At 37.9% G+C, this 25339-nt stretch overlaps 1 protein-coding gene across 2 annotated transcripts in view; it reads right to left on the bottom strand.

Annotated features, from left to right (window-relative positions):
• LOC149228080 (anaphase-promoting complex subunit) overlaps positions 1-25339 on the bottom strand; it is a 381219-nt gene that overhangs the window by 294902 nt on the left and 60978 nt on the right. For both annotated transcript variants that reach the window (XM_089378045.1, XM_089378044.1), the window contains exons 2-7: positions 19233-19392; positions 19013-19149; positions 16890-17145; positions 16087-16264; positions 15891-15969; positions 15619-15704 (exon numbers count right to left, since the gene is read on the bottom strand). In XM_089378045.1, coding sequence (XP_089234171.1) covers positions 15619-15704; positions 15891-15969; positions 16087-16264; positions 16890-17145; positions 19013-19149; positions 19233-19392 — 896 coding nt within the window. The remainder of the gene's footprint in view (positions 1-15618; positions 15705-15890; positions 15970-16086; positions 16265-16889; positions 17146-19012; positions 19150-19232; positions 19393-25339) is intronic.

Here is a 25339-nt window from a genome sequence, read left to right as displayed (position 1 = left end):
CAGCTTCCAGGGGTCCTTTATACATCGAGACCATGGCAACCCCGATGGCCGATCCTCCACTGCACATGATATTATATTAACCCCATCTACAATGTTGCATCGAGTCCGTGTGTATATGTATTGCAATTGGGGGTTGCCATTGGCGGAGGTCTGATGCGACATTGCTAATCACTATCAGTGATCGCAATGGGTCGCTTGACACATTGTTACTCTGCTCCCGAAGTGTCGATGCAATATACATCGGCAATCGCAAATCGCAAGGGTTCAGGGCTCGACGTTAACGCAAACCACTCACTTATAACGATGCGATATTATGTGTTGAACCCGATACAACTCAACACTCCCGTGTATAAAGTTTCAAGTCCGCTTTCTAAATCCACTAAGTGTTTAGCGTGATTTCTCTGTGTAAAAGGCATTTGGCAATAAACAAATAAATACACAGGGGTGATGCTATATGGGTTCTATGGGCCCGATAGCGTAAATGCATATATATATATATATATATATATATATATATATATATATATATATATATATATATGAGTTCTGCTCCCGATAGTGTATTCCGCTTGCATATACACTATAATCCTCCCGATGGCTCCCGATAGTGTATTCTGTGGCATATATGGCCCCCGAACGTTGTTTATATATATATATATATATATATATATAGATATATATATATATATATATAGATGTATATATATGTATATATATATATATATATATATAGATGTATATATATGTATATATATATATATATATATATATATATCTGCGCCCCGATATGCTCTCTGTTGGCTCTGTTTGCTTCCTCCAATGGCTTTGTCTGCTCTATGCTCTGTTTGCCCCTCCAATGGCTCTATCTGCTCTGTGCTCTGTTTGCTCCTCTGCTTGCTCTATTGTTAACTCCTCCGTTAACAAACTCTTGCCTATGGCTTGGCTATCCTGATGGCCTTGCTCTTGTCTCTTCATGGATTTGTTCTACTTCCCCTTGGCTTCATGTCATCCTCTAGTATCTAGAATATTGCCATATTGACATCAATGACAACCTAGGTCAACAAGTATGTGTCCTCTTTTGATTATACATCAATATATTTTTGCAAGGAAAACAATAAATTGGTTGGGACCACTAACTTCCTTGCATGGAAGAGGAGGACTGATTTACTTCTCAAGGAGAATGAACTTCTAGAACACATCAAAGGGAATATCACTATCCCTACTAAGGAACAAGCTCAAGCCTTAGCCAAGTACAATAAGGATGAGACAAGAGCTCAAAGGATTCTAATATAATCCATCATAGACTCTCTCATTCCTTATGTCTCCAAACTTGAAACATCAAAAGAAATCTATGACAAACTAATAGAGCTATTCTTGATAAGCATAGCTGGAGAAGTGATATCTCTTCAAAATGATTTGTATAAGATGAAGATATCAAAGGAAGGAATAGCTCCATACTTCATGAAGATCTTTGAGATGAGGGATCAACTTCAAGAGCTAGGAGAAGTCATGTCTGACAGAGAAATGACAATCGTAGTACTCAATGCTCTACCTGAGGATTGGGGCAACTTCACATCAAGCATATATGCCAAGAAAGAAGCTACCCCACTAAGTGAATTATGGTCTCTATGCAAGATAGAGGAAACTAGACTCAAAGCAAAAGAGGATGTGGGATCAAAGGAGCAAGCATTTGCAACCATGGCCAAGAAAAAGGGAAAATTTGGCAAATTTGGTCCACGAAGAACAAACAATAGAGATATGTCCAAAATCCAATGCTTTGGATGTCAAGAACGTGGACACTACAAAAGGAATTGTCCTAAACTTAAGAAGGACAACAACAACAAAAGAAAAAGGGAAGAAGCTCACATGACTCAAGAGGTGAAAGAAGAAGACAAGAAGAAAAAGAAGGAAGATCCTCCAGATCTCTACTATGACTAAGTCTATTTCTTTACTTAATGTCTTCTTTCAAAGTTTTGAGGAAGAGCATGTAGGAATAGAACAAAAATGCATGGCTAGAAACATATTCTAGAATCTAGAAGCATGATATACATAGAGTTCAAAATACTCATGTAGAAGGAGCATTTAGAAATAGAATAAAATGCATGGTTAGAAATATCTTCTAGAATATAGGTGCATAGTGTACATATAGCTCAAGATATTCATATAGAAGGAGCATACCTATTATAAGACCTCATCCATGATAAAAGAATAAGTGATCATGATTGTAAATCCAAGAAGGCCACAATCATCAAAAGAAAGAGACATTTGCAGGATGAGGATCAACAAGATCCTATGACAAGAATCTTCAAAAGAAGATTCATAAATAAGAGCAAATGTGTCAACAAGAATTCCATTCATGGAATACAAGGAAGAATGATGTGCAGGCAAGAATGGATGAAGCAAAGAAGGGCTACATCAATCAAGGACCATCAAATGAGGCTGAGATGATCAAAGCAGAATCAAATTGAGGTATGTAATCACTAAAAGGTAAAGTCATGTCATCTTATATATTATTAAAGTCATGGGAATAGATCTAAGACATGATCAAGTACAAAAAGATCTCTTTCACCGAAGACATACTCAAGAGCAGCATAAGGTTGTTGACTACTCCATGAAGCAAGTGAAAAAGAAAATACTCTCCTAAGGAGTACAAGATTGCTCTAAAGGACATGTGAAGAAGAAATGCTGACTAGTTCAAGAAGGAAAAGAAGAAAGTGCTCTCATGGGGAAGTATAAGGTTGTTATCTAAACAATTCAAGAAGAAGCAAATGAAGAAAAAGATCAAGCAAGTGAAGAACACCATGGTCATAAGGAATCACTATCCGACAAGATCCATTAAAGACATCTCCCAAAAGAAGGCATGACAACTTTGACAAAGGAAGAAAAAGATCAAAGGACCCTTGACACCTACGAAGGCCTTGGAGATATTAAGGTGCAGATAGCTGATTCAACTCTACGAAGATGTCATGATGAAGAGGCCATTCAAAAAAAGCACCATCTAATGTTGAAGCAAGTCAGGATGAAGCCATGAAGGACTACCAAATCAAAGCATGGAAACAAGCAAGTACAACTAAGCATCTATGTGATAAGTATTCTAAAATCACAGACAGATGACAAAGGACTAGCCATATGATGAAAGAACCTGACACACATCTAGAAGGACACTTTCCAAGAAGAAGCAATGACATGACAAGCCAAGAAGGAATGTGATCAATGGTCGGTGCCCTGCCAAGAAGAAGTCAAAACAAAGACTTCATGACATCAAAGAAGGAGATCAAGCAGTTGAAGGACCCACGAAGAAGTTGTTGATGAATGGACAAGTCCCTAGCTAAGAGGGAGTTATAACAAGTTCCCAATTACAAAGGAGGTGGAAAAGTACTGTGTCAGAGGATACTTGGGCATGTCTTCCTCAATTGGGAGGAAGAGATAGACACAACATTCTTGTCTTCACTTGGGAAGAAACAATGGGAGGATTGGGTAATCATCTGGCATCCGATACTATTTGAGGATGTGTAGGGCATCCAAGACAAGAGTAGGCAAGAGGACCGATATTCTTTGAGGGCTGGGAACCCAAGACAAGAATAGTCCTAGAAGGTCATACTCAGTGAACACCTAGGTGGGTATGTACCTTGAGAGACAATGACTAAGGTGTCTATAAGTCATTGGTCTCGCCAACATTGTGCTCTAATCTAATGAGAGATAGAGTTGTTTGTCAAGGCCTTACTATGGACAATGTTGATTACTATGATGCTATAATAGATGGATTGCCAATCCGGTTTCTCTTATGTGAATTCTTCAAGATTGAAAAATAGCCAAACACCTTGTAATGATTTATGAATACCTCCCTAGTTAAGAGGGAGTGTTGAAGAAAGTGTAACTAGGTTCAGTCTTCATAAATGTACTTTTGATATTTGTATTTATTCAAGAAAAGAAATATTATTTTTGTTATATTTATCAACAAGTTTCTCGCTCATCGAAGTAGGTCAAGCACATATTTAAGTGCTTCTAGGAAGTCAAAAGAGTCAATGTATGTATCGAAGACCCTTAAGGGCATGTTACACTATGTATAAACTTGTATAAGATTCAAAGAAAATATCTCCAAGCAAAGTCAAGTCCTCTCCATGCAACGACATCCTCCTAGCAGCAAAAATGATGAAGAAACACCAAGTCGGCCTACAGTCAACAAGCTAGCCTCAAGTCTGCCTAAAGGAGGGACAGTCCTCTATATATAGAGGTTGTCCACTCCCTCATAATGACCATCACTCACCTCTGAAATCAGCAAGCAAGAGAAGTCAAGGAAAAACGAAGAAGGACAAAGTTTAAGGGGTCTCCAAGTGCAGCGAAGAAAGAAGGAAGAAAAGCGAAGTTTTGGGATTGTTTCTAGGGCAAAGTATAATCACACTTGTGAGGAAAAGGAGGGCAGTCTGCGGGTATATCAGCAGCAAGATCACAGTCACACATTCATCTTTGTTTGGGCTAGAAACTCAGGCCTACAAGGCCTCCTACTCAAGCGAAGAAGACTCTCTCTCAAGCGATGGTGAAAGGACCCTAATTCACAAGGATACCTACTAGAAGTGCGAGAATCTAGGGCTGTTGTACAATCACATTAGTCCACATATACATCTCAAGAAGAATCTAGTTTGATCAAGAGAAAGGTGTCTCCACAAGTAAAGGATATCACTAAGTATACAAGAGAAGCATCTCATCTAGAGCTCACATAAGCAAGGTCTATCTCCAGTCAAAGAACGAATAAGGAGGATGAAGTGCCAGGGAGAAAAGTGCCGGAAGAAGGAAGACTAAGTGTCGGGGAACAAAGTGCAAAAAGGAGGAAGGACTTGACATGTGCTTGGAGGACATTCTAGTCAAGGGTCTAGGGTTTGGCATTGATCAATAAGAGAAACTTACCAAAGGGTTTTCCTCTGTAAAAGAGAGAGGTTTTGGCCCTGGCAGAGAGCCAACATTTTTTGTTCCTGTTTCTTATGTTTTGGTAGCAGTTTGATAAATTAAACAAACACACTAATAATAAGAAGAAGATCAAGCTAAGATAAATTGTATTAGTACTTCACAAATTGTTATCAAGTCTAGAAGAATCCTACTATACACTATTGCCCTTGATTCTTCAACAAATACTAGGGCTAGGGTTTTCACCTTCAGGAGGTAAAGTAAACAAGGGCTTGGTAAAACCATATGGAAGAAGAAAGCATTGTTGAAGAAAGGAGACACCCTGCACTTGTGGGAGACAAATGTTGAAGCCAAGCAGGACATTCCTTCACCAATGCTTGCTTCTTCTAGATCTTTGGTGGTGGCTAATATTTTCTTTGTTTTCCCTAGATAGGGTTTTAGAGAGCTTGAAGAATTGTATCAGGTTTGTGACAGCTCTGTTATTGTTGACACCTAATCCTTGTGATTGGGTGAATTTATGTAAATAGATAAATAGGAAATATGAAGAGTCATCGGGAGACGAACTAAACAGTCTCTCCCTCATGTATATAATGAAGACCTACCTGATGGAATATAACACATGAATCATTTTTGCCTTATGGAGTTACTGCCTGGCTTGACATGGTATCAGAGCCAGCTCCTTTTTTTAGCTCTTATGTCCCTTGTAACTCCCTTGTCTGCTCTCCATATACCTGCGCTGCTCCTCCATACAATTAGTTGTGCCCTCTGTCTACCATATTCCATGTATTTAGACCTGCCCCCTCCACTAACGCTGCCAGGTCTAAACGCTGCTTTAAACGTTTCATAAAAGGCACTGTCCATACTGCCCCACTGTCCATGCTGTCCATACTGTCCATACTGCCCCACTGTCCAGCACTGTCCATGTTGTCCATACTGTCCATGTGCATTAAAATTTTTTGAAGGGCCTGCGATTCTATTCTCCAGCCATTGTATTCTGCAAGGTTGAATACCCACTGCATTTTCATTACTACACATACCACCAGCAAGCCTCAACGCCATCTCTTCATCAGATTTTCTGTGCTAAACATCTGAACCTATGGCGATTTTGTTTCTCAACATCAGCGTGCCAATAGTTTTACCGGATTCCTTTGATGTGTTCCTCCAAAATAGTTATGACCTGCAATCTAGAGAAAGGGACTTTCTGCCATGGCTTTAATAAAGCGCTGTGAAGAGCCATTGTTGGCACAACCACTGCCACTGATAAACTCCCAACTACCCTTTGTCTAGCTGCCACAGCAACCGGGTCGAGCTGAGTTTGCATAGCGGTTTTCTATTCATTGTTTGTTAAAGGAGTCTGTTTGAAGAAAACAGAAGAAATATTAAAGAGCAGTCGCAGTTGCCGTGAACCACCATTGTCGCGTTTTCGAAGAAGTGAGTGTGCCAAAACCAGAAGCACCGTAAGCCGCGACCACCACTACCGTGAGCTCCTAAAAAAATCGGTTCATATTTTTATGATTGTATCAGTGCAGAGGCATTAAGGTTAAGTCTTGGAATGGTGTTGGTTCGTATGCATTGAAAGGAGTAGTAGTTTATTTTTGTGTGCTAAATGTTGAGACTGTGAAGGTGTTTGACTAGCCTTGGTATCACTAAAGAAAAAAAAAAAGGGCGTTGAGCATGATAATATATTGGAAAGAAACAATTTTGCTCAAGATTTTTTCCTTATTTTATTAGTCATTCTGGGTTTAAGGAATACAATATATATTGATAATGGTGCAGTGAGCAGTTCCTTTTTTGTCAAGGGCATGGATGCTTGATATATCATATGAAATAAGGTTGAAAATACAAATGGTGATATTCTATATGGATAAAATATAGTTTTTCTCTTTGCCAGCAGAAGTATTTTTTACAGTACACAGATTTTTTCTTACTAGCAGAAGTATTTTTCTATCAGCAGAAATAATTTTTTTACAGAATGCATTCAATCATATCCATGGTGGGAATAGTTCTCACTAGCAAGGAGAACTATCCTGAATGGTCCCGGATGATAAAACACACGAATCATTTTTGCCTTATGGAGTTACTGCCTGGCCTGACATGGTATAAAACATACCCTCATTTTCAATGAGTTGTGGAAAGGAGTATGTGTCGGAGACGGAGACAATGAACCAGTACAACCTACCTCAGACAAAGAGCTCGTCATTTGGGAAAACAAGAACAGCAAAGCTTATGCATTAATCGCAGCATCTGTAAATGAAGAGGTGAGTCGCCATATTTCGTCATATTCAACTGCCTTTGAAGCCTTACAAAAGCTGAAAAAACTCTATGACTCACATTCTGCACTTGAAGTTGTTCAACTCATGATTAAACTCTTCACTCTTGAACTGCAAAATAATGATCCTCTTGCTCTTGCATCTGAAGTAAAGTCTATAATGCATGATATCAAATCCACTAAGGTTGAATTGGATATTCCTCTTATTGCTTTTCTCAAGGCACTTTACCCTACTTAATCCAATTATCTTGAGTCATTGCAAGCAAATGGAAATCTCAAAGATATAACCTTTGACTCTTGTGAAAAAGTTTGTTGAAAGAGAGAAAGCTTTTAGAAAGAAGACAGCCCCTGAATCTTCTGAAGAGGCTGTGTGCCTTGCTCATAAAGAAAAGCATCCTGCTCAAGATTCTACAAGAGGAAGAGGTGGTCGAAGAGGAAGAGGAAGATATTTCAGAGGCGAGGGGGCAGACATTCTCAAGGAGAAAAGGCAGATTTGCACTGCATTCACTGCAAAAGAAATGGATCACATGATGCCTCTACATGCAAGCTACCATGGGACAAAATTGAGCAGAAAAGAAACCAACAGAAAGGTAAAACTGATGATACAAACAAAGGTAAAGCACCTGAATCCGCTCACTATGTTGTGGCACAATGTAACATTGGAGTAAATGAAGATTTGTTTAATGCTTCACTTGCTTCTTGGAAAAATGATTGGTTGCTTGATTCAGGAGCAACCTGCCACATGACTCATAGAAAAGATTTTTTTGAAGATTTCACTGACAATGTTGATGGAGCAGTATACTTTGCAGACCAATCAAAAATCAAGCCATCAGGGCTTGGCACAATCAGGCTTAAACTGCCTGGTCTTCCAGACTTTCTTCTGCATCATGTTCTATATCTCCCACAACTCAAGAGAAACTTGTTGTCCTTGGTCCACATCCGCCAGCAAGGTCACTCCATTCATATGTTTGATGGCAAGCTTGAGGTAAGAAAAGCATCTGACCACTCACTTGTCATGAGGGGAATAGAAGAAGAAAGGCTTCTCAAGTTGCAAGGAACCTCTGCTTGTGCACAACATTTCTCATACAATTCTCATCATGAAGAAGGTACACTTCCATCAAGTTTATTATGGCATGCTAGATTTGGACATTTAAACTATGACAGTCTCCGCTTGTTGAAGAAAAATGGTGTTGCTGGTTTGCCTGCAATTCCTAGAAAACTTAAGCAATGTGATGCTTGCATTCTAGGAAAGCATAGCAAACAGTCTTTTCATGATTCACATTCAAGAGCACATAGAAAACTTGAACTCATTCATTCAAATTTATGTGGTCCAATGCCTGTACCTTCTGCAAATGGAAACAAATATATAATGACATTTATTGATGACTACACCAGAATGTGTTGGGTTTATTTATTGAAGAACAAATCTGATGCTTTTCAAACATTCAAGAATTTTCATAAATGGATTGAAAATGATGCACAATCTCATATTGGGTCTATTCGCACTGATAATGGAAAAGAATACACATCAAATGAATTTGAAAACTATCTTCGCCAACATGGGATCAAACATCAAACAACTGTGCCTTATAATCCCCAACAGAATGGTGTAGCTGAAAGAATAAATAGGACAATCTTAAATATGGTATGATCAATGCTCTTCTTCAAAAATGTAAAGATAATGTTTTGGGCTGATGTTGTTCTATGTGCTGCATATATAAAGAATAGATGTCCATCTAATGCTATAAGAAACAAGACTCCATATGAAATGTGGTATGGACATGTTCCTTCGGTAAAGCATCTCAGGGTCTTTGGTTCCACCTGTTATGCCTTGATACCAAAGGTACATACAAACAAACTTGGTGCTAGAAGTCGTAAGTGTATCTTTCTGGGGTATTCAAACACCTCCAAAGCATACCGCCTCTATGATGAAGTAAATAAAAAGTTTGTTGTATCTAGAGATGTAATTTTTCTTGAATCATCCAAAACTGACAATGTTATTGAGTGGCAACTTGATCACTTGGATAGATTCGCAAAAGCAAAATCATTTCAAGAATTTGATAATCAGATTCCACATTTTGAAGGGGGGATTCCTATACTAGATCAACATGTGGAATCTTCTTCTGAAGAACACTCTCCCCCGCATGAAACTCCAACAACGGATGATGCTTTAAGTGATGTAATTGATAGAATTGAGAGACTCAATCTTGATTGAATCCCAACTCAATCAACGGAGCAGCCTGGACCATCTGAGAAAGGTCCCCCAAAGTGGCTGACAAAGACACTTGAAAGTGTTCATCTTGATGAGGTTGGAAAGACAAGAACTAGAAATTCAAACCGACAAAATGGAGGTGATGTGGATGACTCTAATTCACCTGTTTATATGGATGTTTCTTATGATTGTGAATCGAACTTGTCTACAGATTTTGAACCAACTTCCTTCAAAGAAGTTGCTTCTCATGATGAATGGAAAGAAGCGATGCAAAAGGAGTATGATGCCCTCATAAAGAACGGCACTTGGAAACTGGTTGATCCTCCATCAGGAACCAAACCAATTGGCTGCAAGTGGGTCTACAAGAACCTATGTTGCACGGGTTCCCGCACCCGGGGGTGGGGTTCTCGAACCCGTCCCGGGTTCCCGCACCCAAGTACTGGATTCGGGTACGGGTTCTTCCTAGAAGAACCCAGAAGAACCGGGTTCTTCAAAAAAAAAAAAATTGGGTTCTTTTCCTTTAATGGGTTCTTGGATTCTTGGGTTCTTCGGGTTGGGTTCTTTGGGTTCTTTTAAAGGCTTGCCGGAATGAATGTCACAATTTCTTGCTGTTTCGGACTGTCTGCAACATGAGCCACAACTGTCAGTCCACTTTTATACACTCAATTTGCCTCCTACAGCTGCGGCATAGTCCCTCCTCCTTGTTGTTGTCAAACGCTGAGCTGTAGGGCTTGATTCATGCCACTGTTTACATAAAACAGCTCACTGTTCACTAAGGAACAGACCTCGGCCTCCCTATGCAGACTCCTGTACCCAACCGAAGCCCTAAACAGAGATGACAATGCCACAAACTTACCTCTACTCAGCCCAGACTTGTTAAATTTTTAATTTTTTATACTATATACTATAATATGAGAAGTATACGTTTCAGTTCTTTTAACCTGAAATAGTTGCAGTTAGATTAATAAAGCGCAGAAAATCTTCATCATTTTTTTCATTAATGAATGGCATTACATAAATGCATTCATACACTGAATATAGCTCTGTGCTATTCTTTACAATATAAACCGTTCAGTGAGAATGTATTTCAACTCAATCATCTACACAACATTCAAGCCAGTTTATTATCTACCCTCTATCAATGGTGTTGCTTGCCCTTGCAATGTAATTTCACCATGGATCAACAAAATCCAATTAAATGGTTCAGAATTTGTTCAGGAAAAAGTAAAACATTTCATAGTATATATATTTCAATTTTTGAAAAATTGAATCATTACATCAACATATAAATTCTGTGGTTTTTTTTAAGGCTTGTAGCTACATTAAAGTATAAATCATGGTTGCTGGCAGCATATATTTCACTGCTGTCCCACAAAACACACAAGGCAGCCCAATAAAATAAAGTTTAAAATGTTGAGTCTTTGAGAACTCAGAATACTTTAGGATTTTTGAGCGTACTCCTGAGTTTGTAGGAAACTTGGCTAGTGTATCTCAGTCAGCTGTGTGTGACAAAATCTGTCCCATATCATGATTCATGTTAATATGTAAACAATGAACAGTTTTTTGGTGATAAATTTTGAAATTTCAATGTCAATGTTGAATGTTCAATGATGTGCATGTTTAAATGATTATCATTAAAGTTTTCTTGTTTAAAGTTGAAAAAATATACAAATTCAAATTTCATATATATTATTAATTATAAATTTATAATTTATAAAATTTAATTATTAAAATTTAATATTATTATATTACCTGACGAACCCACGCACCCTGTTTCCAAAAATGCCGTCCCCGTCCCCGTCCCCGTTCCCGTCCCCGAACCCACGTTTCCTGGCAACATAGACAAGAACAAGTATAAAGCTGATGGCTCACTTGACAAGCACAAAGCTAGGCTTGTGGCAAAAGGCTTTGCACAGAAGGAAGGGGTCAATTATGAGGAGACTTTTGCCCCCACAACAAAATGGGCTACCATCCAGACACTCTTTGCACTAGTAGCTCAGAACGGTTGGAAAGTCCACCAAATGGATGTAAAAACTGCTTTCTTAAATGGAGATCTAAAAGAGAATGTTTTTATGTCCCAGCCTGAAGGATTTGGTGTGAAAGGACATGAACATAAAGTATGCAAACTGGGGAAGTCCTTGTATGGCCTCAAACAAGCACCGCAAGCCTAGTATGAAAAACTAACTGAGCATCTTCTGAAACTCAATTTCAAACATTATGATCTTGATGATGCAACTTTATTTGTCAAGAAAGTTGGCAAAACAGTTGTATATCTTGTGGTATATGTAGATGATCTTTTGATAACAGGGAACAATGAAAGCTACATTGCATCCATAAAGAAGGAATTGGGGAAAAGTTTTGAAATGACTGATTTGGGCTATGTTCATTACTATCTTGGCATTGAAGTAACCCAACATCCGAAGTCCATATTTCTTTCTCAAAAGAAATACATTGAAGATCTGTTGAACAGGTTTGGCATGACAAAGTGCAATCCTCTTACTACTCCAATGGAACAAAACTTAAAGCTCACATCCATTGAAGGAAAAGAATTTGAGGATGCAACAAAGTATAGACAGCTTGTAGGAAGTCTCAACTATCTCACTACTACCAGACTAGACATTTCGTTTGTTGTTGGAATCCTCTCCAGGTTTATGCAAAAGCCTTGTGAGGGACATCGGTCTACTACAAAAAGAGTTCTAAGGTACTTGAAGGGAACTCAAGACTTTGGAATCAAGTATACACAGGTGGACGACTTCAATTTGATTGGATACTCTGATTCAGACTTCGATGGAGACAAAAAAACTGGGGTATCAACTTCAGGATATGCTATGAGTCTTGAATCAAGAGATGTCTCCTGGAGATCACGCAAACAATCAGTTCTAGCAGATTCCACAACAGAAGCAGAATACGTGGCAGCAGCTGAAGCAACAAAAGAAATTGTGTGGCTCAGGAAAATTCTTGAAGATTTGCAGGTAAAACAAGTACAATCAACTCCACTCATGATTGCCAATACCTCTGCAATAAAGTTGGCCAAGAACCCAAAGTTCCATGATCGAACGAAGCACATCAATACTAAATATCATCTGATTCGACATCATGTTGAGGCCAAAACAATCCATCTCCGTCATTGTTCCACAAATGAGCAAATTGCAGACATCTTCACCAAAGCGCTTGGAAGAGAAAAGCTTGAACGATTCAGAATGATGCTTGGACTCACCAACATCCCTTCAGATTAAGGGGGGGAATGTTGACACCTAATCCTTGTGATTGGGTGAATTTATGTAAATAGATAAATAGGAAATATGAACAGTCATCGGGAGACGAACTGAACAGTCTCTCCCTCATGTATATAATGAAGACCTACTTGATGGAATATAACACACGAATCATTTTTGCCTTATGGAGTTACTGCCTGGCCTGACAGTTATATATATATATATATATATATTATATATATATATATATATATATCTGAAGTTTTCAGCAGTTCAATACTTGTGTAATTACAAATTTGATTTTCAGTTGTCATTGTCTTCTTGAACAAAGTAATTTCTAGCCCTTATTGTTCATGCTGATTTGACATTTTTTAGAAGCTGAAATTGCTTAGGGATTTAACATATAATTGGAAGATAATAGAACATATTTCCTACCATAAATATGCAGTAATTAAAATTATTCAAATCTAGTATATGCTTGGAATATTGTGCCCTAAGGGCTGGAACTTGGTGGCATAGGCTAGGTACCTTTTCTCTTGGGCTACCTAGTTGGGTTGAAGCGTGATAAAATAGTCTGTTGTTTGCTGCTGTACATTAATATTTCAGATCAGCCGTAAGACTGAAGTTCTCAGGAATCCCTGACACTTCTGGTGGGAGGTGCCATTTCTGTATTGGAATCCCAGAAACCTCTGGTGGGAGGTGGAATTTCTGTTTTGCATTAATTGCCATACAGTGTAGAAATTTGAAACAGGACAGTCCAACCAATTTCAATCATAGCTTCGCAGCTTTAACAAGTGATTGCCCATTATATGTTAGTACTGGCAATTCCTCCTTGATATTTTGTCTTCCTAAATGCTTATCATGCCACCATTATTTTCACCTCCTCGGGCCTATAGTTGTTGCCTACTATGCATTAAATCTTTTATTTCCTTCTAAATAATTGCTCCAATCTAAGTTGTTAAATTTGTCTCTCCAAGACAGTTTTGAGACACTACTAAAAAGCAAGGATCAACAAATTGTAAGGAGACCATGCATTAATTGAAAAGATGTGGACTTCGTGGTCAGGGTGACAATTAACTTCTTAGCCCAATCATTCTCATCAATGCTACAAGTTTTACACAACATCTACACTAAATCTCATTTACGGTATTTGCTTATCAATTAGCTCGTTTTTTATAGTTCAGTCCGTTCACCCTGTTACCATAACTACAGAAACTACATAATAGATGAGAAAGCACAGAATGCAACCCAAACTCTAGAGATAATTAGCAATCATGCTTTATACTGAGTATCTCGACTTCTCAAGCAATGGATATGTGAAACATGCATATACTGCATCAATAACACATCCACTCCATATGATAATATTAATATCTTGAATCCTCTTCCAATGGTGTGCTTATATTGGCTTTATATACCCTATAGAGGCCACCATACATCTAGAGTCATACCCCTCCAAAAATCGTTCAAGGGCTCAATGTAAAGGTGCCACATAATCAGACTCATTTAACTTTAAATCTAAATAAGGGCCATTAAAGCTTGATTAAGCAGATGATCATTAGATAAGACCCACTGAAGCCTAGTTAAACACAATTAATGTATGTTTAAGCCTTATTAAGGTTGTTCACCTATAGTGGTATTTTAAGGGCTTCTAAGGTTCAAAGAAAAACGTTCACATAAGATTCAACCTATACACATTACCTCTCTCGGTATAAGATAAGTAGACTTATATATGGGAATTTGAAGGGTTCATACACCTATATTTGCATAATTATATACATGATTGCCAACCTTCAACTATCAATGTTTAAGTGTGTGACAAGAAGAAACGTGTAAAGAGTCACATATACCCAACACCAATAGACATTCATCTTTCTTATCATTAATCATGCCTAAAAGTCAAAGATGGTCAATGCCATTTATGTTCATCATCATTATCCATGCAACAAAAGTCACACATGGTCCTAACACACTAACCTATGGTTCCACACTTAAGCATGATCATCATCAGTCCTATTTATAGGTAAAATTAGAAATGAAAGTGATGAAGAAAAGGAAATATAAGTTAGGCTACTTTTCTCATCAAAATATCGCTTATTTTCTTTGAATTTATGCTATGATTTAATACATTAAAGATATAAAATGTTGACTTTGACTGTAGCTCATATAATATGGGTCCTAACAACAACCTGTAACCCATTCATTGGCTGAATTAAATAAAGATGTTCTCAACATGTCAAGGCTGTCTACTGTTTTTTTTTAGCATTAAAATTTTACAATAATAATAATCTACGGCTCCTGAGTCCAGCTTAAGTTTTTGTATGAATATGTATCTTGCTTCCAAGGATATAATGCATCTACAGCTCCTGAGTCCAGCTTAAGTTTTTGTATGAATATGTATCTTGCTTCCAAGGATATAATGCATCTACTCACACGCAAAAATTAAACAAAATCCCAACATGCAAACCTTGCGAACCGAGTGACATTGCATAAAATACTTGAAATTGATGATTGTGCATATCCTGATTTGATTAGAGAGCAGCTGAATCAAAATTTAAGCCTAGTGGAGAGAAGGTTGTCCAAAGTCAAGTTATCCTTGCCTTAGCTATGTACCTTTCAGGACCTTACCTGAGTGTTCATATAAGGCACCTCCCTTCCTACCTTCATCAGAAGGATTCGGATAACCTTTCCTTTCTGAAGCTCAGATAGGTTAAGTACTTATGTTTGTTGAAATGGTTGGGATAAACCTTGCAAAGCTTATGTGAGATCATCCAAGCAAAAGAGGAAATCAAGTAGATGAACATGCGCGCAAATATAAAATAAACAGTCATTTTTTTTCGATGAACATTAATTTAAATTTGGCACAAACAGATCGCCACAGGAAAAGGGCATATACAGTAACAAAAATTAACCTTTCCTAACATGCAGTAGCTGTCATACCATTAGTACAAAATATATTAAGTTTTTCCAAGGTGAAGTAATCAAGCCCATACAGTTAGCTTCAGGTTCCAACTACTAACCTGTAGTCAAAGTATCGATGAAGACTGTGTAAGGCAGCAGGATAGTCTCCATGATAAAGGCTATTCAGGTACCGTAGATAGTTTACCTGTAAGAAGCAAAAGATAAATAGAAAACGACTTCTGTAATGGAGAGGCAAGCTAAAGCTTAGCAGCTTAGTCAAGTGTTAGATATTTATCACATGAACTAGAACACATTAATCGATGTAACAAATTAAAAAGAACCAAGAAAATAGCTTTCAACACTCTTTAAAACCATGCTTGATTACGCATACCCGCTGTAAGTCTGGTGCAAGTTTCTCAAGCTGATTCAACTTCGACTCAAACTTATTCTTGGGAAGAATTGTGACTTGCCTACAGCCAAAAACAGATTACATTTTCTAAACAAATTCTTTGCATCTAACTTATTTATAAGTCATTGGACCAAGGATTTAGGATAGTTCTACTGCATTGTATTCTAAGCTTCCTTACTTCTCAATAAGATCAGCTTGTTCTCTCAAATAACCTTCAACTTGCCCATATGTCTGAAGGAATAACAAGTCATCATCTTTATCATCTCTTGTACTGAACACAAATCCCAAATCATGTGCACCATTCTCGGATTGACCCAATTGAATCCCATTAGGGTCCAGGAAATCTTTACATTTGACTGCAGGTGATGCCACTTCAATTAGTAATTAAATTTGTGGCATTATACCACATAAACTTCCAATTTTATATTTTTATGCTAAAAGTCAATGCACCATAAGATAATTAAAATAGAAGGAAAATTAAACATTATCACCCATTAAAGTGCAAATAGAACATTATGTATAGTCATATGATGTGAAGAAAAAAGAAGCAAAGTCAATTTCACTCTACTACCACTAGGAAATATTATTAAAAAAAAGGGATTTTACAAAGGCACAAAGAAACACAATATGAAATATTCGGTTTCACTCTATTATCAGTAGGTACTAGGAACAGCTTATCACAAGCAAAGCATACTAGTTCAGATCCTAAAGAAGCAAAGAAATTCTACATAGACTAGTAAGCAGCGAATAATTAGACATTTTGAAGGTAAGATTATAAAAGGAAAACAAATAATAATAAGCAAAGATAACATTCGAATTTACTGTTTCATTATATGAATAGAATCAAACCACATGACAAAAGCAACAAAAGTAATATGCTTTCTCCCTATTCTTATTGAACTTTGTTACTGCCAAATCCGCAAAGAGTTATATTAAGTGCAACAAATACAGTAAAAGTTAAAACACCACACTCAATTTGACCTGGTTCAGCAAATGGTTCAGAAACACGTGAATGATGGCTGCCTCTTTTTCTTATCTTCATTTTGTGTCTAGCTCCATTGTGTTGCCCACTGGAAATTGTCTCTTCAATTTCAAATTTATCATCATCAGATTCAAGTGCATCATCCTTTGGCATCCCTTTCGTCAATGAGCTCTCGAAATAAAGAGGGTCAATGGAATCAAAATTTATAAATCGTCTACAATATGCCTTTAGATTGGTCAGAAGGCGACATGTTTCCTGAACATCAACCACACAATCTTATGCATTAAACATCTCAGTATTAAAATGCGCTAAATAAAATCAACTGAAATTGTCGAAAGCTGTTATAAAGACAACACTAACTGTACAGCAGGCACGACCATCATGAATATATCTTTAGCATCAATTGAGATAGAAAGAAAAAGAAAACAAAAGAACACATACCCTAGCATTCATCTGACCTAGATGTGATACACCTTCAAGGCATTAATATGAGCTTTGGGAAACTCAGAAGGGTAGACAAGAGTTGTTGGGGCTAAAAAATCCCAATAGGGAAGTACGAACCTGTAAATTGGATCGATATAAAAACCAACTACATAGAGTCAACTAATTAAATTTGACTAGGCAAAATTGACTAATATAGAACCAACAAAAGAAGATCAACAGACAAGAGAATCAAAAATTGTTGTCAACTAGACTGTAGTCAACTAAGCGAGCATTTTGCCAACAAGAATGGAGGATGAGTAGTTGGCCAATTGGATATATGTTAATGGGAGAATTTGCCAGAGGCCTTGTCAGCAAAATATGCGCCTATTACAGATATGTATCAAGTTTCAACAAGTTGTTTGAACTTTGTGTATGTGGCAATACATAGAAGGAGCTTGTCTACTAGATAGTGGCAACAGCTACCGGGGAAGTTGAATAGTTTTGTAACTGAAGTTGATGGAGTCAAATCATTGTGGTAACTGAAGAAAGCAAGAAGTTAAACCATTTAATAACTGACTCTTGGAGATGGCCTATTAAAGGGCAGATTGCAAACAGAGTTGGGTTGGTAAGTTTGAGGATTGTATGATTGATTGATCCTTGGATAGTCGATTAAGGGATCACAGTTGAGAAAGGAGCCAAGAAGGAGAAGGGCTCCTTGAGAAAAGGAAGACTTCGACTTTGTTTCTTGTGAGTATCAAGTACTGTAAAACGCAGCCCTATGGACAGAAAGTACTAGAGAGACTCGAGAGTGTAGATTTACAGTTGTAAGCATTTTACTAGTTGGAATACTCATTATCTGAATTCGATACTGGAGTTTCTTGCCCCGGAGGGTTCTCCAATAAAAATATTGCTGTATTCAGCACTGTATGATAAACATCGTATTGTCTTGTTCTTTGTTCTGTTTTTGGCCAAGTGTGGGCCCATTATAGCCAGCTTGGGCAACATCTTTTAAATAAATAAACATACAACAAGAAATTCCTATAAAAATAACCCCGTCCCTACCCCCACCCTGCTGAGAAATCTATAGGGCAGTAATTAGAAATATTTCTCTTTCTATGATAACTGTTTGTGATATCTTTTTACCTTTTCTTGCTAATTAGCTTCTTCTCTTTTTATTATGTTCTTTTATCATCAAACAGCTACCAAAAACAAGAAGAACAATAGTACATAGGATATAAGCTGCAAGCCAGGGCCAAAACCTCTCCACCTGAGAGGAAAACCTGAAAATCTCTTCTCTTCTTATAGATTCTTCAATTGACGAATCCCAAGACCTCTAGACCAAGACCAATACCCTCCAAGACCAAATCCAACCTCTTATGATTGATCTCTCCTAATTTTTATTTTCCGCTATTAAAATTTCTAGAGGTCAAAATACCAATGATTTTATTTTTCATAATTCAGAATTTATTTGGTTAGTTAAATAAATTGTTGGCAATAAATAATTTTCGTATGAAAATAAATACAGGCTGATATTAGGAGAATTAACATGTCTTTGACTACAGAATCCTTGGACCAAATATTTAATATCCGAATCATTTCAAGAAACATACAAAATGAACTGCATGAACCTGTCTCTACGTAAATAATAAGACATTGCTAAACATATCTCACTAACAGAACGTGTACGTTAGCTTCATACCTCAAAGGACAAGAGATTGAACGAAAGCATACAACGACGAACAAACTGCCCCAAGACACTGTTTGGGTTAAACTTCTTATCAACAACATCTGCATTTGGCATCTCATTCTCTTCGTTCACAGAACTCGGCAAGAGATCTAAAAGAATTGAAGTTAGGAAATCGAAAGCACATAACAATTTCACATTAACTACACAGAAAAGAACAGAAAAAAAGGTGTACCTCGTAAACCAGTAAAAAGATTGACCAAATCATCAGGAGAAGCCAACTGCTTAAGATGATGCAATAGATGTCCTATAAAATCTTCTCTGATCTCTTCTTGAGCTGCCTTCAGTTGCAATATAAGGTCTTCAAGTGATGGCTCAAGAAAATTGTTGCAAGACTGTAAGCAAGCATTTTTAGTTTATGAATGAATAAAACGAATAACAGTATCACGATAATATCCTGAAAGCAAACACTAGAATACATTTTAACCTTTAGGATTTTTACTCAAGACCTTTAAATATTGGACAGTAATTTACATTATTCTGATCTCCTGCCCACGTTCGGCATTCACACCAAATTTACAAGTTCATATCCTAACAAAGCTAGTAATGTTTTAAGAACAAAGGCAAGGAGGGAATGTATCTTTCTGCTTCAACTCTAGATAATCAGGACAGTGCAAGGAATAAGTTGTGGATAGAAACAGCTTGTAATTTGACTTCATTTGGGGATAAGAAATCACTATGTTAGATTTTTCTCTTGGTGGAACTCAACAATTTAAATGGATTCTTAAACCATTGTTATTCATGTGCATTGCAAGCAATTATATTTGAGAAGGCTTGGTACAACTTGCCACATGTCTTTGCCAATAAAAAACAATAAACTGACACCAAGAAAGTGAATTTGTAATATTTTTCTTGAATCTTCTTGAAACATATCGATAGATTATAGCCTGCAACACTCTTATAGCACCAGCATAGCAATCCTGTTCATCCACTCAAATGTTGACAACTCCTTCAAGAGTTCACACAATAAATAGACAGATGGTTGAGGAAAACCATAAATATATATATTCTATGTACATAATAAACAGGGGATTGTCCAGCAAGATACCCAAATATGTACATTTTTCGTAGGTATAAACATGGCAGGAATCTTATTTTTTCTACCACAAAAATCATATCACCATGTCCGCAATCTCTCTCCAGAAATAGGGAGTAATGATATAAACATAAAATAATGTTCGATACCACTTCCTTTTGCTGTTTAGTGTTTTAAGTAAACTCATCTCTCTCTAATGTACCATTTTATGATGTTATTTCCTGATTTCAGCGCAGGACTAAGGCAGACATGCAATTGTTTTCAGTTCATGCTGAACCTTTTTTTTAAACCAAAAGAAGTAATGATTATATTAAAGGAAAGCAGCAGCTGAACTGGACAGTGAGTTAAAACAATTATAAATTTTTGAGTCTGAATCTCAAAAATGCAAAGAAAACAAAATATGCAGGGAGTCCATCTAAAGCCCACCTTACCTTTACAGTCTTCCTGAAATGGTTTAGAGCCATAGTACTCTAAATTCTTACATATTCGTAATATAAACATAAATTTGGAAAACATAAAACCTGACAAGACTTGGGAACTGTCCATTATAGAAATGCTACTTGTTCTTAGCTTGATTCTTCACCCCATATTCTTCTACTGCCATGGGCTTCTGTACCTGATAGACTATTTCTTCCTCCATTGCTGCTTCTCTTGGAAATGCTACTGAGGCATTTGGGCTTTTGGCAGAATCGAATGATGATGGACAAACATGTTAAGCTTGGAGACCAAACATTCAATTTGGGAATTCTAACGGACCTTCCTCAGTTTCATTTCAAGATGCTTGATCTTCAGCTCCTCCAACTGTGCATAAATATTGTCAGTCAACTAAGAAACTGCTGCCTATAGTCCCATCGATCTGGCACACCTGACTTCTTATTAAACATTGAAATTCATCAATGTCATGCAAACTACTCCCATTGCGTTGATTCCTGTTGTCCATGATGCTGGGCAATTGGATCCAATCTGGAGAGCACACCCAACTATGCAAACACCCCCGGAAAAGAAATATCATACCACCATTCTAAAAGCCCATTCCTCCCTCATCAATCACTCAAGCATGATTACAAAAGGCCATAGGCATCGTGGGGGTGTAGGTTATTAATCTCCAATGCATGTGAAATGAATTCACTTGCCACTTGTCCATTATTTTGGAGTGGGTGAGGAAACAAAAGTTCTTGGATGACATCATCATGAAAGGTATTAAAACATGACTTCCCTCCAATTTTGACGTAGCTGTCCCTAGGTCAATAGTACTCCCCTATTTGCCATTGCATCCGCTTGAGCATTATGATGGCAAAGGTATAACAGTAGTTTATTGTCTCAAAATAGCAGGTGATCTTTGAATTATGTCTATTAGTCCAACTAGACTTGAGGACTTTGCTATGGATACGCTCCTCATTTTCCAAATGATAACTATAAAATCGCCAATGATCACTATTAATTTGACTTGTCTCACCTGCACAAGACTAAGTCCTTGAAAAGGGGCTAATATTGTGACCTAGTTCTTTGATGCCTTTCTGAGTCCCTGGGCATATGTCAATTCTTGTTGTCCTTCGAGATTGTAAACAACAACCCCCGCCCAACACCCATCACCCTAGGGTATCTTTTGGATGTGCCACCATAAAGAAGATACATTGTTGTTGTAGAACTTGCCAACAGAGGAATTCATCCTTCTCCATTCTCAAAGCCCAAGAGGGATCAAATATGGGCCTTGTTACCCACCAAAAGTGGGTAAACCCCATAGGAGAAAAAAATTCTCCTACTTTGGATAGCTAGCTAGCCAACAGCCCTATACATTGCTCAATATATGATGATATGCCTATTTAACCACCATTAGCACCAGTCAAATACCTCTCACCATTTGGCATTCCTCTTAAAGGAAAGTGGGTTACCACTCGGCAAGTATTTTAGCCATTTTGCAATCATGTGCTTTTACTTAATGTTTTGGGCATTCTAACATGGATAAAGGGGTGATCTGGATGATTGACCAATCTTGACTGTAAACTTGTTTTCTCACCTTACCAAGGGGGTTAGTCTTTGGCCCTAGTCCAATGGGATCTCCTCTGAGGCCTTACGATTATAGGAGGGGTACTACTTGCGAAACATGGATTAAGTAGCATGTCCATAAACTTTCCATACTTACCACTTTTCACCACCCCCCTAATTTCGCATCCATTCTTCGGGTTTGTCATAATTGATTCATTGGGATTGGCAGCTTCATATCCTCATCCTTGAGTCTGGGCCATGAACTTTACCCTGGAGATGGTCGCAATAAAACAAAAAGAAAAGTTAAAATGCAAAAGATGGCCAAGACATTAATTAGCGCATGGGAAAAAGCCTAGCATGGGTTCTACCCCCCTCATTAGCCATCACCTGGTTCTTGAGCACTAGATGCTCCATCACATAATAAAGAAACCCTTGCACGTCCCAATCCTAATGAGTGAGAAGTTGACTTGTCATTAAGGGGTAAATTAATGCTACATCATTAAAAGCAAGCTTGGACAACTGAGCTATGCTCATTATCAGAGCATTATCAAAAAGAAGTAAAAGGTGCACTAGAGAGGTGGAAAAAGCAAGCAAAGGAAAGGGATAAATCATGCCTCCACGATTGCTCACTCCATACATCTATACACTGAGGATGATGGACCTCGATCAATTGGTCCCATGACCATGGCACCCAACCAATGAAGCATTCCCCCCACACTGCCACAGTATCATAAACACCCCTATGAATTTAAGGGTTGGCCTTGGATATGTCACCTCCTCTTAGGGGTTGGAAGCACCTAATAGGGATGACCATCTAGCCATCCCTGACAAGGTAGGGAACACTTTTACGGGACTTGAACTAGTTAGAAATTTGAAGGTGATCTCAGTTTGAAGTTGTATTATGCCCTTAACAACTAAGTATGGTCCACTATGATGCATCTATGGTCATTGTTTCTAAAGAAAGGTAACTTTCACTTGCATTTGAGATGGTTTTGCAAGGTGATCGTTCACTGAGCAACAGAGACCTTGAGGGCACAAACTTCATGCCTTCACTCCACATGATGCCCAAGTTGTACTACACTTCAAAGAGCAAGGATGACCTTGCAGATGCAGTGTTACTTGTTTATAGCAAAGCGTTGGACATAGGTAGATTGACGCCTCAAAGCACCCCCAAATGTTGAAACATTGATACCACATTGCATAGTGTTGGAGATTCTTATTGATGTACCCAGTGGAACCAGTGTGCCCCCATGTTGGCCTTGATGTTGATTTTTGTAGCATCAGATGTGTTCTACCCATGAAATTTTGTGGAGAGGCTAGAATACATGTATTCTCCAAAACCCAAAAATTGTTTATGGAAATTCCACTTAGAGACAAATCATTTATGGAAATTCCACCTAGAGACGACTTAATTAAAATAATTAACTTTCTTTTAATGATTCCTAAGTCTAAACTTAGGAAATCTGGTTAATTAAAGGGTATTAATTAAGTCATGGTGAGAATCTTCTAGAAGAAGACATGGATCAATTTCTTGTTAATCTTAGCCATCGACTATGTTTTAATCTTGACCATTGGTATTGTTGAAGAATCTAAGGCAAGATGACATTAATGATTCTTCTAACTATGATAACTACTTGTGATGTCTTTTTACTTATTAGGATTATCTTCTCCTTATTATTATTATAGTGTGTTCTTCAATCATCAAACAACTACCAAAATAGGAAGATCAACAAGATACAAGTACACAAGATGTAGGCTCCAAGCCAGGGCAAAATCTCTCCTATTGAGAGGAAAACCCTTCAATCTCTTCTTATAGTTTCTTTTATTGACGAATACCAAGACCTTTGACAAACACTGAATCCCTTCCAAGACCAAAATCGGCTTCTCAACAATGTGCTTGCTTTACTGCTTTCCCAACCCAACAGAATCTCTTCCAACAACACTTCTTCGACCTTCAGCCACAGATTTTCGGCCCTAACTACAAATCTGTAATTTCAGCCCCCTGGCAGCAGCTGCTACTCCGCACATGTGGACTAGAATTGTTTCTTCTTTGCCTCCAGCTGCCTCACTTGACCTAATTTGTCTTCTGGATCTAAAAGGGGACTTTGTTGGCCCTTCCTTCAGCCCTTCTTCATTAGATTGAACCCTCACAATGAAACCCTAGCGAAAAGCTGCAAAATTTCAGCCTCCTACTTTGCACGTGTGGAGAGAAAGAGAGAAAGAGGAACACAAAACACTTCTCTTTCTTCTACCTTCTTCACTGCCCTTTTCTGCTTCTTCCTTCGCATGAGAGAGAGAGGAATGAATGTGTCCAAATGAGGTCGAATTGTCTCCTATATATAGGTCTTCCAGGGGTATGAATTCCAGCTTCTAGGCCAACTTGGTCTTGGAAGGCTCAGTAAAATACAAAAATAATTCTTTTTACAATTTACAAGATGCCCGATGGGGTCTTCATATTATGACAATGTCCCTATTTGACTTCTTGACCTAGGACAACCCTAGAAGCACTTTCAATTAGTGCTTGACCTATAAAACAAATTTCTTGGGCAAGAAACCCAAGCTCAATAATAATAATAATCAATTTTATTCCTTTAAAAAAATACAAGAACCAAAATTACATTTCATAATTATGAAGACCAAACCTAGTTACACTTTCTTCAACAGGTACTCCAACAGAAGATTATAAGAAGAAGTCGATGGGTTGATGGAAAACACACCAGGGAAGATACCCAATTGCTCAAGCAGATCGATTTTCTCAATGACTGAAGTTTGACAAGAGAAAATCGAGTCTGAGAGTAAGTTGCAGGTGCGAGAGAGAGGGCATCAGCATAGTCTAAGAGTGCAAGACAAATCTGGAAGGGGCGGCACAGAGGAGGGACGCAGTTCATCAGCGCAAAGGACTGATGCAGTCACTGGCAGGGGGACTGATGCAGTCACTGGCATGGGACACTTACACCATGGAGCACTTAGGATGCTCAGAGAGACTGTAACAGGAGTTCCAGCTCTCAGCACCAAGCACGATGATCTATGCCGAGGATGTGTACTTAAGAAGTACGCAAAAGCAGCATTCCCCAGCAGTGACAGTAGAGCCAATGGCATGTTGGAATTGATACACTCAGATATTTGCGGCCCTGTGTCCACCAGATCTCTTAGCAGTGGCAAGTATTTCGTCACTTTTATTGATGACCATTCCAAAAAAACCTAGATCTACTTCTTAAAGACCAAGGATGAGGTCTTTTGATCGATTTCGAGAGTTCAAG

Source organism: Pinus tabuliformis, chromosome J (genome assembly GCF_031772625.1).
Source record: "Pinus tabuliformis cultivar Carrire ecotype Pingquan chromosome J, CPIR1, whole genome shotgun sequence".
In the NCBI taxonomy this organism is placed as follows: domain Eukaryota; kingdom Viridiplantae; phylum Streptophyta; class Pinopsida; order Pinales; family Pinaceae; genus Pinus; species Pinus tabuliformis.
The sequence above is the reverse complement of the archived record's forward strand: the minus strand, read 5'-3'. Positions and strand labels throughout refer to the sequence as shown.